The sequence below is a fragment of the Camelus dromedarius genome, chromosome 8 (genome assembly GCF_036321535.1).
Source record: "Camelus dromedarius isolate mCamDro1 chromosome 8, mCamDro1.pat, whole genome shotgun sequence".
In the NCBI taxonomy this organism is placed as follows: domain Eukaryota; kingdom Metazoa; phylum Chordata; class Mammalia; order Artiodactyla; family Camelidae; genus Camelus; species Camelus dromedarius.
In genome coordinates, this window is record NC_087443.1 from 69,132,746 (window position 1) to 69,147,515 (window position 14,770).

The window sequence follows — 14,770 nt, forward strand, 5'->3', positions numbered from 1 at the left end:
AAGCTGGCATACAATCTGGCATTAAGACATTTATTGACATGAATCCCCATTCTTGTCCTTTATCCACTTCCTTATACCTAATAAACTATCAAAGACCGGAAGAAAGAAGAAGAGAGAGGGAGAGAGGAGAGAGGACTGACTTGGCTACTAATTATGCCTTTATTTTTCAAATCCTGCAGCCCTATGAGGTAGTGATTAGTATTCTCATCCTACAGAAGAGGAAACTGAGAAACACGAGATCCCAGCTCTCTATCACCTTGTATATTTCCGCATAGATGGATAGATGCCTATATAGGTCTGTCTATCTACACTGAGATATTATCCGTATCCCATAAAATTCATCCATTTAAGTGGTTTTTAGTATATTCACAGAGTTGTGCACATCACTACTACCTAATTCAAGAACATTTCATCACCCCCAAAAGAAACTCCATACCCAGTAAGTCATTTCCCCCTCCCCCCAGACCCTGGGAACCACTAATAGACTTTCTGCCTCTACAGATTTGCCTATTCTAGGAATCAAATAATGGGTGGTCTTTTGTGACTAGTGTCTTTCACTTAGCATCTCAAGGTTCCTCCATGCTGTAGCAGGTTATCAGGACTTTATTCCTTTTTATTGCTGAATAATATTCCATTGTGTGGATATACCACATCTTGCTTAACTCAGATTTAAAATGAGGTCATTTCTGCAGCTTATTGTTAAGCTGTATTTTAAATTAGGAAAGGTGACTGGTGTCCCTCTATTGGGACAGCCTCACAGGTCTTCCTGACTTTCCACTGAGCTCTGCAGAATCCTAGACCAGAGTGCTATGAAGAAAGCATGCTGCCTAGCTTGAGAACATTTGCACTATCCATCTACAATATTGTCCACGGGCCATGCCACATGCCCTGTGGAGCCTCCAGCTGATTAAAGGAGACAAAACAGAATGAGGCGTAACTGCAAGGAAACACAGCATACTCTACAAGCAGAGTCCCTGACCTTTAGGGACACTTTTCATGGGTAAAAAGGAAACCAAACAAGCAGCAAATGTTTACTGTCCTGAAAATAGATACAGCAGGGCCACCGATGAGTTAGGCTCTCCCCATTTCACCAGGAATGGTAAATTTTGGTCCTTCTGTAAGTTATGGTGGGAGGCAAATTAATTACTTGTTTTCGGCAATGGTCACTGCCAAGTGAATCATGAAGCAGTGTGTGTGCACATCGTGTGCGTGCGTGTGTGTGCACGTGTGGTTCCTATTTTCTGAGAACCGAGGGATGTGCCTTCTAATTGTGGTTCTTTTGCTGATCAGCCCCTGGGTCTCTGGCGCTCAGCGGCCTCACCTGTAAGCGGAGGGCGGGCGTAACTGCCCTCATCACTTTACAGGCCTGCTGCGAGGGGTAAATACTTACGAGATCATGTGCAAATGTTACACAAAAGCAGGATATTTTGGTGGCTCACTGTTCACCGGGGCAGAGACCATCTCAACTGAAACTACGAATATTATTTGATTTTTTTTCCCTTCCCTGATCCTCAAAAATATTTAGGTCCACAATTAAGTGGAAGGAGGCATGAATTCCTCTGAGCACAGGGAGAATGAGAAGAATGCAATTAGTCTTCTGCACAAACACGGCTTAGTCTTCTTGCTTGGCATTTATACGATATACACAGAACGAGAAAGGAGGGACTTCAGCGTTCAGTCTGTCTTTGCAAATTACATCTTCAATGGTGACAAAAAGATTATCCGTCATGTGCGTACCCTGGGATAGCCTATGTTTCCTGTCACTAGATAACAGGTTATTTAGCCTCAAACAAGACCTGCTCTCTGCTTATGGCTGTTACACAGAACATGCTTAAAATACTTACAGCAAAAGGAAGGAAGGGGACCAGGGCCTCCAATTTACAACATGAATTAGTTTTACGGGAACATCACAAACATCTGTCCCTGCGCTTAATGAAAAAGCAGTTTTAGTCCAAGAGTAAAAACAAAACAAAAAGCCACCGGGATTTAATCCATCAGAGAGTCAAGGGAGAGGATTTGATGAATCACATTGTGATTCCATTTTCCACACTGCAGGGGTCCAGCAGGAGGGGTCTAAAGCAAGTCTGAATCCTGTCCTTTTGAAATCCATCGCTTCCAAGTTAACAGATAAAGACAGGCCAGTGTCACCCTGTAGGTATGAATGGAAAGGTGATAATGGGGCTGGAGGACTGGCCCTGGGCCACATTTGAGGGTCTCTCTCTTACATTGGGCGGTATTCAAATTGTGACAGACACTATCACACACATCCTTCCAGGAAGAACGCCAGTGGCCCAGTAAACACTCCATCACAAAAAGATGTGTGCCACCAGCTTTTCTGGAAAGACAGGAGGATTGATTTCCTGGGGGTGGTGACCAGAAAGAAAAGACCAGGAGCCCCGCCCTCCTCTACCGAGTATGAATGCAGACACACAAGTTTCCTTTGTCTCTGGCCTCCTGGTGTGCAGACGGCCAGGTGCCTGCTCAGGGCAGCACTGTCTGCAGAGGGAAGGAGCCAACGCCTGAGAGCACTGGTCTTGAAGGAATCAGGCGAGCGCTCAGTAAACACTGAGGTCCCTGGGGAAGCGAGTTGTGCAAGAGAATGGACAGGCTAAGAGAAGTCAGGTCCACCCTCGGTCTGCAGATGGAACAGCCCGAGGCAGGGAGGGAAGCGGACACGGACAGGCCTTTTTCCTTTACCCTCCAGACTTTTGTGTCCAGCTTGACATTTGTTTTTTTTTTCTTCCTGTACTACCTTCATTTTGGAACTATTTTGTTGCTGCTTTCTTCCTTTGAAAAGTTGGCAGGTAACCACCTGCACCCAGGAACGGAAGTGTGTTGGAGTCAGAGATCTCCTAGGACCATCCATCAAAGATGGAAGGAAACTCACACCAAAGGGGTGCCCCCAACGTCTACTGACATCTGTGACCTACATCTGAAGCCTCATGTAGCTTCCTGTTTCCATTGGGCTGATAAAGCCAGAGGGAGCAGAGTGGGGGACGGGAGGGAAGTAAGGAGGGGGAGGCGCACAGTTGCTTCAGAGAAGAGTTTAGAGGGTGGAGGTGGAGATGGAAGGCTATTGGCAAACTCTACTATCTCACACAAACCTGCTTCTGGCCTTCTTAATTAGGAGTCAGGTTGTAAACATCTTCAGAACACTCCTGAATTTATAGGTGAGTTAGCTTAAGCTCTAAAAATGTGCCATCTATAGCAAAATGTCTCTCAAAAACAAAACTGAAAGCAAGCTCATGATAAATAGAAACTACAATCTGAGAGTGTGCTATGTGTTGAGTATTACATGCCAGTTTCCAGAAAAAAAAGAACTGCTGGCTTTAAACCCCTTAGATCCAAGAAAGGAGAATTATGGAACTCAGATCCTTAGAACCAAAGAGACTTCAGGAGTTAAGTGGTCCAGGTCTTGGATTTACATACATATTTTTAATATTTGTATTTAAAGAAAAACTAAGGCTCACAGGAGTTGAGTGAGTTGCCCAAGGTCACAGCTGTGAATTTCAGAGCCAAGAAGCTAAATGACTTGTCCAAAATGACTCAGGAATTAGTGACACAGCTGAGCCTGGAGCTGCTTGATCACTGCCCAGGGACCTTTCTCCCTCACAAAGCTCCCTCAGGTGTCTGGTGGCTTCTCAGGGCAAACCACACAGAGAGAAGCAGCCTTAGGACACCTCCGACGCTTAGGAAGGGTCCGGTGAAAGACACACCAGAGCTTCAGACCTCACCGGGATGATACGCGTGTAAGCTTTCAGGTTTACTGGAATGCCCTCCCCACCCCAAAGGATACGTCCACATCAGATCTCTGGAACCCGTAAATCTTTGGGAAAAGGGTCTTTGCAGATGTAGTTAAGCTAAGGACCCTGAGATGAGGGAACCACCCTGGATGACCCCCGTGGATCTTAACCCAATGACAAGCCGAGAGAAAGGCAGAGGGAGGTTTGGCACAGAGAGAAGAGGGGACACAGAGGCAAAGGCCTCGCAAAGATGGAGGCAGAGATCGGGTCACGCAGCCACAGGCACCAGAAGCTGTTGAGGCAAGGGAGATTCTCCCCTAGAGCCTTCAGAGGGAACGTGGCCCTGCCAACACCTCAGTTTGGGACTTGAGGCCTCCAGAGCTGTGAGAGAATAAGTTTCCGTGGTTTTAAGATACCACTGTTACAGAAGACACAGGGAACTAACAATATATTTATGATCTCCATGGGTAAAATCAATCCAAAAAACAACAAAATCAAAGATCAAAAAAATGGTTAAGCAAAAAGGGGTCTAGCTACATAATGGAATATTACTCAGCCTTAAGAAGGAAGGAAACACTGGCACATGCTACAACATGGATGAACCTTGAGGATATTATTTTAAGTGAAATAAGCCCATCCACCAAAAAATTACAAAAACTGTATGATTCTATTTATATGAGATACTTAGAGTAGTCAAATTCATAGACAGAAAATAGAAGGTCATTGCGTGGAGCTGGAGGGTAGGGGGATGGGAAGATATTGTTTAATAAGTACAGGGTTTCAGTTTTAGAAGAGATAACAAATAATGGAGATGGATGGTGGTGATAGCTTCACATTATGAATATATTTAATACACTGAACTGTTGTACACTTAAAAATGGTTAAGATGATATATTTTATGTTAGGTGGATTTTACCACAATTTTTAAAATGGGAAAAAAAAAAAACCCAAAGCAAGGATTACAGTATTTACAGGTCCAGAATCATCATGCTTCACCCACAGAGAACAAAGGCAGCGGGAGGAGGCCACAGCGGGAGGAGGCCAGTCCGGTTTTGTATTGGGAGCTGAGCCAGACTGACTCATGAGCTGTCACATGTCTGCGTGCTCACTGTGCAGGACATTTTTCTAGATCGCACGCCCAACTGCGGGGGATGTCATGCCCACTGGGTGGGCCCTGAATCTGCCTGGAACCCCACGGGAAACTGCCCCCGGCAGCCCCACCTCTGCGGGCCTGTGCGGAAGGCATCCAAGCCCTCATCCTCTCCAAGGGTCCCACAGGAGGTGAAGCCAGGAGCCAATCGGGTGAGGGGCCCTCCCAGTCGTGGTGAGCACTGCAAAACTCCAGCCTCCGGGGAGAACCAGAGTAAGCAGATGTGTCTTCAAAAAGGGAAGGTTCTTGGCTCTATAGTTTTATTTCAGAGATTCCCTCCCACAGCTGTTGAACTAAATCTGAAGGTAATAAACACCCCCCCCACCAGCCCTTTTGTCTCCCCAACTCTTTTGGGGGGACACAGTTCCATAGTTGGATAAGGAGACAGCTGCTTCAATCCACACCTTCCACAAACGTCGGGGCTCCAAGCTAAGGGCTGGGTTCAGTCTTCCTGCCTCTCATGCTGCAGCGGAACATCTGGGAGATAGTTCTGGTGTGTTATTATTGTTTCATTTACTTATTATTGAATTAGAATCAACACACAATATTATATTAGTTTCAGGTGTACAACAGAGACGTGGTATTTTATATATTATGAAATGATCACCGTGGTAAATCTAAGTCCCATCTTATTGTTGTTTTAAAATGAAATTTCCCAGTTGCTCCCAACTCAACAGGTTTATTTCAGCCCCGTGAAGCAGATCAAACTTGGCAAGCCCAAAGGAATGTTTTTGGGCCCCACTCATGGCTCCTCCTGAGAGCAGCGCTCTGGGGCTCCGTGGAGGGATGAGGGGCACATGTGGGGGACAGGCGAGGACCACTGCAATTTGTGTCTTGTGATAAGACTACAGGACTTTAAGCTGCCCTCTAGATGGGTCCCAACCATCTTCTCCAATAGCCTCCTAGGGATATGCTTCACCCTGGGCCCCAAACTCAGCTGTGATGTGCACCTGGGCTCACAGTGAAAGCTTTACTGCAAAGGACATGAAAACTCCTCCCCACTCAACTGTGTGTCGGGGGGTGGGAGTCCACCTTTCAGGTTTGACGCCAGCCAGTGTCCCCACAGTTGGGTGTCCAGAGCTCTGCAGGAGTCTTCTAACTGGCCGCCCTGTCTCCACTCTCACTCCTTTTCCATCCATTTCTTTAAAACTTTGAAGTAAAATTCACATAATATAAAATTAATCATGGTGGGGGGAGGGTATAGCTCAGTGTAGGAGCACATGCTTAGCATGTACAAGGTCCTCGGTTCAATCCTCAGTACTTCCATTTAAAATGAAAATTAAAAAAAATTAATCATTTTAAGACAAACAATTCCATGACATTTAGGACATTCTAAAGGTTGTACAACCACCACCTCTATCTGGTTCCACAACATTTTCGTGGCCCCAAGTAGGTACCAGTAAGCAGTTACTGCCCATCCCTACTCCTTCCCTCCAACTCCAGGCAACCACCAATCTGCGTTCTCTCTCTACAAAGCCACCGGTTCTGGCTATTTTGTCTAAATGGAATCATACAGTAGGTGGCCTTTTATGACTGGTTTTTTCCACTTGGCATAATGTTTTCAAGGTTCATCCATGTTGTAGCATGTGTCAGAATTCCTTTTTAAGGCTGAATGATATTCCATTGTTTGTATATATACTACATGGTGTTCATCCATCCATCCATGGACTCTTGGGTTGTTTCCACCTTCTGCCTGGTGTGGGCAGAGCTGCTGTGAACATGGAGGGGGCACATGCGTGTGAGGACTCCCACCCACTCTTCACATAACAAGCTGATCAAATCACATGCCGCTCCAGCTACAATCACATCAATGGCTTCCTACCATTCTTAGGGTAAAGCCAACCTCCTGAATGTCACTTTAGAGGTCCTCACGCTCTTGCCAGCATCATTTTTCTCATGTGTGCTTCTGCCCAACTGACTTTATTTCTTTGGTGTGCTCTGCTCGGCCTTGCCTCTGAGCCTCTGCAGTTGCTGTTCCTTGTTCCTGAAACACCCTTCCCCTGTGTCAGAAGTAACTGCATTGACAACACTCACTTCTCATCTCCCAAACCTAATTAGCTGGATTAGGTCCCGGCACGTTGCCAACCCTGGCCCATCTGCACTTCATGGACAGAAGGGCATCACAGAACTTGCTGTGGGATAAGGAAGGCAACACTGGACTTTGTGAAATCCCACAGAAACTGCCCAGAGACAAAGTGGGGGCCTCTCGGATTCACGCCCTGCATCCCTAAAACACACCCTGCTGGGAAGTCTGAACGTGGTTATGAGGATTCAGTGCCCTGGTGTCTGCTGAAGCGATGTGACATGTTGCTCAACCAGCTGGTCACCTTCCCAGGATTCCACTGGGCGTCCTGACTCATCTCTGCTCAGTACACGTCCTCCGCCCTGAAACGTGGGACGGTGTGGGGCAATCTTTACTTTCTCCATCGGACTGGGTTGACACGCCACTAGCCTGTGAGAAGCCGGGCAGTGGCTCTCTGAACTCCGGCCCCCAACTTCCACAGACGGCCCCGCCCCAGAGAAGTGCAGCTCGGCCCAGGGGCAGAGGCCGGTGGGGCCGCTGCCGAGGAGGCAGGAAGCAGGCGCCCGCGAGGCCGTCACGCCTGAACTCGACAGGCTTCAGCTCAGCCTGGGCCCCAGGATGTTCTGGGTCCCACAGGATGCGGTTTTCCGCGGGTGGGGATGTCTACGCCCCGCCTTTCACTACTCTTTTCTTAACCTCAGTCTGTACACGCCCTGAGTCTGTACTCTCCCAGGTGCACACGCACACATGGACGCGCAGGCGCACGTACGCACGTGTGCAGGCACACATGGACACACAGGCGCACATACGCACGTGTACACGCACACATGGACACACAGGCGCACGTACGCACGTGTGCACGCACACACGGACACGCAGGCACGTACGCACGTGTACACGCACACATCGACGCGCAGGCACGTACGCACGCACACATGGACACGCAGGCACGTATGCACATACGTACACACGCACGCACACGGCTCTGGCATGGTCTTCATTTCCTGCTTCCTGACTTACCAACACAGAACAGTTTAGTATAACCTTCCCTTCATCTTAATTCCTGTCAGACCCCCTACCATTCTTTTTTTCCCTTCAAATTCTCTGTCATTCCAATTCCCACGCTGAAACTGCCTGACAAGACAGGGCGACACCTTAGTTCCCTCAGCGATTAGTCATCTCCTGCTACTTTCTTTCCTCCGCGTGTGAGGAAGAAGTTGGGAAAAATGGAAAAAGAGGCCCTCGTGTGTTTCTGAGGGCCTTGAGGAAAAGGACGGTGGCTCTGCGGCGAGCCTGTCTGTCACTTACCTCCAGGACTTTCCCTGTGATGAACTGGTGACAGGCCTCACACTTCACCCCGAAGAGCCCCTGGTAGTCCTTCTCGCAGTACGGAGCGCCATCCCTGCAGGACAAGAGAGCGTTCAGCTCCTGGAGGAGGCCGAGCGTAGGAAAGACACCCAAACCACGATCCTCTCAGCCCTTTCCCACAGAATGGCAGCAGGACGTATTTCTCTCCCTCCAGCATTCACGGGCCTGGAGCCCTGGTCTCAGGATCAAAACCCACAAAGCCAAGTGGTTCAGAACGAGCACTGAGGTTCCCTAAGCCACTTGCAAGTAACAGCTAAGTCACCACATGGTGACTGCTGCTGATTCCTAGGTTGTCTCGGACTTAACTAACGAGCAAAAGCCTGGAGTCACTCTCTTGCACTCCCAGGCCAGACGGGCTTCAGATGTGGCCCAGTGTTCCTCTTCCTTGTCCCCCACCACCTCCTTGATCTCACATGCCTGAGCCTCCCAACAGCATGGAGATGCCATCTCCTCAGCCCTCAGGGGCCCTGGAGAGCCCAGGGCCTTTCATCCAGCCTCCTGCAAACTCCTTCATTTACTTCAGGATGTAACAGGGAAGAACAAATCTGACTCCATATTAGATCTGTACCTTTAGCTCTAACCCTGTGCTCTGTTTCCTGGGCTTAGTCATGCTGATTCTGCACCTTTTGTAAAAGAATGTTGCCTATAGCTTGAAATATACAGGATGGGCCATTCTCAAGGCTCTGACCTTTAAGGGTATAATACTTTTCCATTCATATGGAGATAAAAAGTTGCAGAACAGAGAATATTTGTCTTGTTGGAGGTTTACAGGAACATCCTGATCTGATGATCTACATGGACAGCTGCAAGGATTCCGATACCAAGAAGTTTGCAACAACCAACCACACCCCCTCTTCTTTTTCGTATAAAAGGAGCCTGGATTCTGACTTGAGTAAGAAGGTTATCCAGGACATCAGTCTGCCATCTTCCCAGTCTGCAGGCTTTCCAAACAGAGTTGTTATGCCTGCCCCAACACCTCATCTCCAGACTTACTGGCCTGTCACATGGTGAGCAGAACAAGTAAAAAGGTAAAAAGGATGCAGTAAAAATTTCATTTTCTATGTGCGCCGTTGCACAGAAAAGTTAGAACGCAGCCCGGTTACCTACTGCTGCACGGCCATCAGTGTCAGTTTAAAAGCTGAGCATTTTTCCTTCTGACTTTGGCTGTGCATTAGAATCACCTGTGGAGTGTCTCCTTTCCAATACCAGTGTTTGCTTCATCCCCGACCTGCAGAATTAGATTTCTAGGGAGTCGGGCCCATGCTACTTCCTTTGTTTGTTTGACTATATTCCTATGTTAAATTCAGTTACTTTGTTTTGAATAGGTGATATATTTACCTGATTGGAGAACGTTTTTTAAAGTGGGGGAAAATGTTCCCTCATTGCCACTGGACTCTCCCTGCTCCCCCCTCCCATGCTCATTCTTTCCCCCTTAAGTTAAAAGGTAACCACTGTAACTGGTTTCTCCAGGTTACATGGAACAAAAAATAAAAATGCCACCTACTCTAGTGAACTCATTCCCCCTGGTAAGCTGTTTTGTGTATGGGTCCTAATGAGCTCTGTGGGTTTTTTTAGGGGGGTGGGGTGGGGTCTACAAATATGTCCGAGACCTGGAAAGAGGACAAAGGTTTACTAATTCCAAATAAGAAGAGAGAAAAAAAAAAAGAGCCACAGTAAAATTACTAAAGGCTTAATCAGTTACAACATACAGCCTTACCGTTGTGTCAGCTTTGCTCACTGTTAACGATAGGCAATGACTGACATGGCATTAAATTTAGAGCAGGCCAACTGTGGCAACCAGAGAAGAATAGAATAAAATTCTTTTCTAAAGTTTTATAGGAAAAAGTTCATATTGATTGTGGGATGGGACTGTTTTTCCTGACGCCTGCTGGGATGGGGTGGGGTCTCCGCGCAGGCGCAGGCGCAGGGCCTGCAGAGGGCCCGCCACGGCCCCATCCCCCTGAGGATCTCGCCGCCTCCGGGGCCCCAGCCTTACTTGCTGATGTACTCCCCGGTGAGGACCTTCCCGCAGGACTTGCACTTGAAGCAGCCTAAGTGCCACTGCTTCTCCAGCGCCAGCAGCGCCTGCCCGTTCTTGATGTCCCGTCCACAGCCAGCGCAGTCTGGAAAAGAGCAGCCACCAGCTGTTACTCCCCGTTTGTTTTGCTAAATCCAAGTAGGCAGGACTGCTCTGAACCCCAGTGTGCACCCATCACACACTCACTAAATATTTACTTCAGCATCATTTCTCTCCGCTTCCTCTCCCTGCACGAAATCTTTCCCAGCAGACTCGCAGGCCCCGTCCTCACACAGCATGGGGACGTCAGGAACCTCAGTGGATTCAAGGGGATGCATGACCTTCATCTGTTTATTTCCTTGCGGGGGGGGGGGGGGGGTGTGATTTAAAGACCCTCTGAGCTCCAGCTGGCCCAGAGACGATTTAATTATAGTGTCTTGGCTGTGATTTTCAGAAAGCTCTCATTGGCCTTTATTGAGGGCACACGTGGGAAGCTAAACATCCCGTGCTGGATGCCTAGCTCACACTTATGTGTAGTTCCTGGGACCCTGCCAACAAGTCTCATTTCTGTAAACAAGACTCTACTTCCTTATCAACCAAAACCAGACTTTCAAAGATTTGTGATCATCCACTCAATGGTTCTTAATTCCTTAGCTTTAAATTCTCCATGGCAGTCTCCCATGAAGCAAATGAAGGAGAAAGTATTTTTTTCATGGTAAAAGAGTGTGGGATTTGGAATGAGATGGCCCAGTTCTGAACCCCAACTCATGTGGACTAGCCACGTGACCCAGGCTGATTCTCCCCTTTTCTAAGCCTTGGTTTCCTCATATGAAAGCTGGGATGCTATTAGGGTTTGTCTCGAGTTCTCTGATGAAGAGTCAATGGAATGAGGTAGTTAGCAGGCGGCTGACACTTGGAAGTGGCTCTGTAAATGTTTGCTATTATTACAACTGTCATTATTCTGACTGTTCTGATTATTACTCACGTCATTGTTAGGGAAGTTGAGTATTTAAAAGAACCCAGAAGGAGGCACAGGCACACCCCTGTTTTGTTGTGCTTCACTTTACTGTGCTTGGAAGATGTGTTTTTTACAAACTGAAGGTTTGTGGCAACCCTGCCTTGCTCAAGTCTATTGGCGCCATTTTTCCAACAACATTTCCTCACTTTGTGTGTCTGTGTTACATTTTGGTAATTCTCCCAATATTTCAAACTTTTTCATTATTATTATATTTGTCATAGTGGTCAATGATGTTTGACCTTCCTACTGTGACTCACTGAAGGCTCAGATGATGGTCAGCATTTTTCAGCAATAAAGTAGTTTCTAGTTCAGGTATGCACATTGCTTTTTTAGACATAATGCTATTGCACACTTACTAGACTACAGCATAGTGTAAGTATAACTATCACATGCGCTAGGAAAGCAAAAAAATTGTGTGACTCATTTTATTGCTGTATTTGCTTTATCGTGGTGGTCTGGAACCAATTCATTGAACAAGCAATATCTCCCAAGTCAGCCTGTAAATTGGGGTAACCTTTCTGGAAAGCAATTTAAATGTCTACAGACATTTAAAATCAATGTACCTGAGAAAGTGAAAGAAAGCACTGCCGGCAGGTTGCCCATGATGTCCCCAATGGATCATAAAAAACTCATAGAATAAAGAAATGTGCAGACAAGGCCTCTCGGAACACAAATTGATTAAACAGTCACCTCTTCTGCCCAGATCCGTGACTGCTAATCTTGTACTAATAATGACATTTCTAGACCAACTTTAATTCTCTCTTTTTCTAGAAAAACTTGTTAAGATGCCCGATCGCTGACTTGCTCTTGCTTCTTGACAACACGCAACCCAGACTGCTCCTGCTCCCTCAAATCCTCCCTCACACTCCCAGCACAAGCCCAGATCCTAGAAAAGTCTCTCCAAATGTCATCTTGAGATGGCTCACAATTCTGGCTTTCTCCCTTGCCACAGTTTAAGTACACTTGACTTTTTTTTTTTTTTTTTTTTTGACTACAGGTATGTTTCTGGTGATCTTTGGTCTCTGGGTACTTACGTACCCTTAGATTCAGCAATTTCATGTCTAAGATTTTATTCCACAAAGAAATTTGCAAAAGAATGTGCATGTGTGTGTGTCTGTGTGTCTGTGTGTGTGTAATCCCCAAAGAATATGTTCATTCATCCCCTACAGCATTTTTGTAGTAATAAAACCGAAAATAGCCTATGTGGACACTAATGAGGAACTGGCTACATTAATTAGAGTCAATAATGGAATTGTGTGTGTGTGTGTGTGTGTGTGTGTAGATGTGTATGAAGCAGCTCATTCTTTATTTGGGAATGGAAGCAAACCTCTGAGAAGCCAGCTCACAAACACCATGGTCAGCGGCAGGACTCTCCAGCATTAGGAAGTTGGGGGGCTGTGCCCTAGGTTTTCCCAGACATGCGTTAGGTGATGCCATCTAAGAACATTAAGAACTTGCTTGTTCAAGTCTGGGGCTTACACTACATACTGTTAAAAAGAACGAGGTAGATTTGTGTGCTGGCATGGAAAGATACCCAAAATAGATTTGAGCTGAAAAAAAAAAAAAGCAAGCTGTAAAGCAGTATGCATAATATAAGCTCATTTTAAGCTAATTTTTAAAATCATGACAGTATAAAAAAAGCTGAGAAAATAAATATTTAAAGTTAAAAATACATCTGCTGTACAAGTTATGAATATTGCAGATTAGAACTTCTTTAAGCAGAGCCCATTATAAGCTGAGTGTGTATTATACGGTCATTACAGCATTACACATTTTTCTTTAAAAGCTGGGGTTTAAAAGATTCCCAGCATCTCACCAAAAATCTTACCAAGGTGATTGCACATTTGGTAGTTTACTATAAACATAAAAATGGAAGGCCACAATACTTGTGCATAAATGCAGATTTTAAAGGTTAGGAGCACAATACTGATTTAAGATGAACTGGCAGTTTTAAAATCAAGTTGCATGGAGTATTTTCTTCATTCTTCTCATTAGATCATGCCCACTAGATGGCAGTGAAGATTTAAAATAATATGGAAGATGCTGGTTGATAAGAGTTTTTTTAAGCAGAAAATAAACTTTAGAGATGGTTTTTCAATTCTACAACTGAAGACAGTCGGGCTCAGGAAGGTCGGAAGAACTGTTTGGAGCCTCCTCTGCACAGCAGTGGGGGCTAGGGTGATGGAAGGCAGGGGGATGATGAGAGAGCAGGCTTTACAATCAGGAAGACTTGGAAAAGTTGCTGTCTCTGAATCCTTGTTTCTTCTCTGTGAAATGTGAGCCACTTCTTAGGCTGCTATGAGGAAGAAGAGAAGCTGCACTGTGAAGTGCTTCGTACAGTGCTTAGAACGCTAGGTACCTGCTGGGCACTCCATGTGGTTCCCCCTTTCCTGGGTAGGGGTCGAGCTGGGACTCCTGGGACCAGGTTTCTTGACTCTCTCTTGCCCTTTTTACAAGCATGTTAATGCCCAGATACCCCGAAGCTCTAACAGCAGCTGAGACACAATTTGAGCACAATAACAACCTCTGATCATTCTGCACCGAGGACTTTGGTGAGGCAGGCACCGTGTGAGGGCTTTACAGACGTGGCACATGGTGTTCAGTCTTTATCCTCCGCAACCTATCTTATCCTTCACAGTCATGAAGTCTGGGAGCCTCTGACCTCTCAGGTGGTGTCCTGTACCTCTCGGATGGTCCACGCCCTGCAGTGTCCCACAGTGTCCCACGGAAGGCAGATGTTCTGCAACTGATCTTGATCATGTTTCATGGAGAAGCAGTCACTGCCTGTGAGTGCCTAGAGCCAGCCAGCTGGTGAAACTGGGCTGGAAGCAGAGGCTGGGGGAGAGCCTCCATCTCAAACCTTAAGACATAAATCAAGCAAATCAATGAGGACCGCCTCCTGGAAAGGAAGAGTACTGGTCCACGTCAGCTGATTCAAAGTGTATTATTCCACAGAGGCTACCCGTTCATTCCTCTCTGGACAAAACCGTCTTTTCTCCTTAAGCCTGATGTCACGCTGGGGAAAGTGGGAAAGATGCAGAGATAAGAAGATTCGTGCCGCTGGTGCGTGCCTCCCATGCTCGTTCCAACTAGGCTCTTTAATAAAGAACAAAATGTCCTCGTCTCTATCTTCATGGTTTTCAGCTGTTGAGAAAATTGTTTCCACATCACTGAAGCAGCTGCTGGTAAATATAGAAAGCTGGTAATTGGCACTGGAATTATTGCCAAAGTCAGAAATAGGTGAATATGGAGCGGTCTCAAGGAAATCAAACCCTCCAGCAACTCGCTGGTATTCTATCAAGGACACGCCATGACCAAATGCGAAACCACCTTAAACACTCTGCCCCAAGCCTTTGCTTCTTGGCACCAGGAGCCAAGAGAAAAGCAGGGATTTGGCTACTACATCCAAGTTAAAGTAACATCCAAGTACACACCTGTTTCCAGATTTTTA

At 46.4% G+C, this 14,770-nt stretch overlaps 1 protein-coding gene across 9 annotated transcripts in view; it reads right to left on the minus strand.

The window, feature by feature from the left end:
* The window catches only part of ABLIM1 (actin binding LIM protein 1), a 282,485-nt gene that overhangs the window by 88,408 nt on the left and 179,307 nt on the right, over nucleotides 1–14,770 (minus strand). For all 9 annotated transcript variants that reach the window (XM_064488467.1, XM_031461815.2, XM_064488466.1 and 6 more), the window contains exons 5-6: nucleotides 10,281–10,407; nucleotides 8,225–8,318 (exon numbers count right to left, since the gene is read on the minus strand). In XM_064488467.1, the coding sequence (XP_064344537.1) occupies nucleotides 8,225–8,318; nucleotides 10,281–10,407 (221 nt within the window). The remainder of the gene's footprint in view (nucleotides 1–8,224; nucleotides 8,319–10,280; nucleotides 10,408–14,770) is intronic.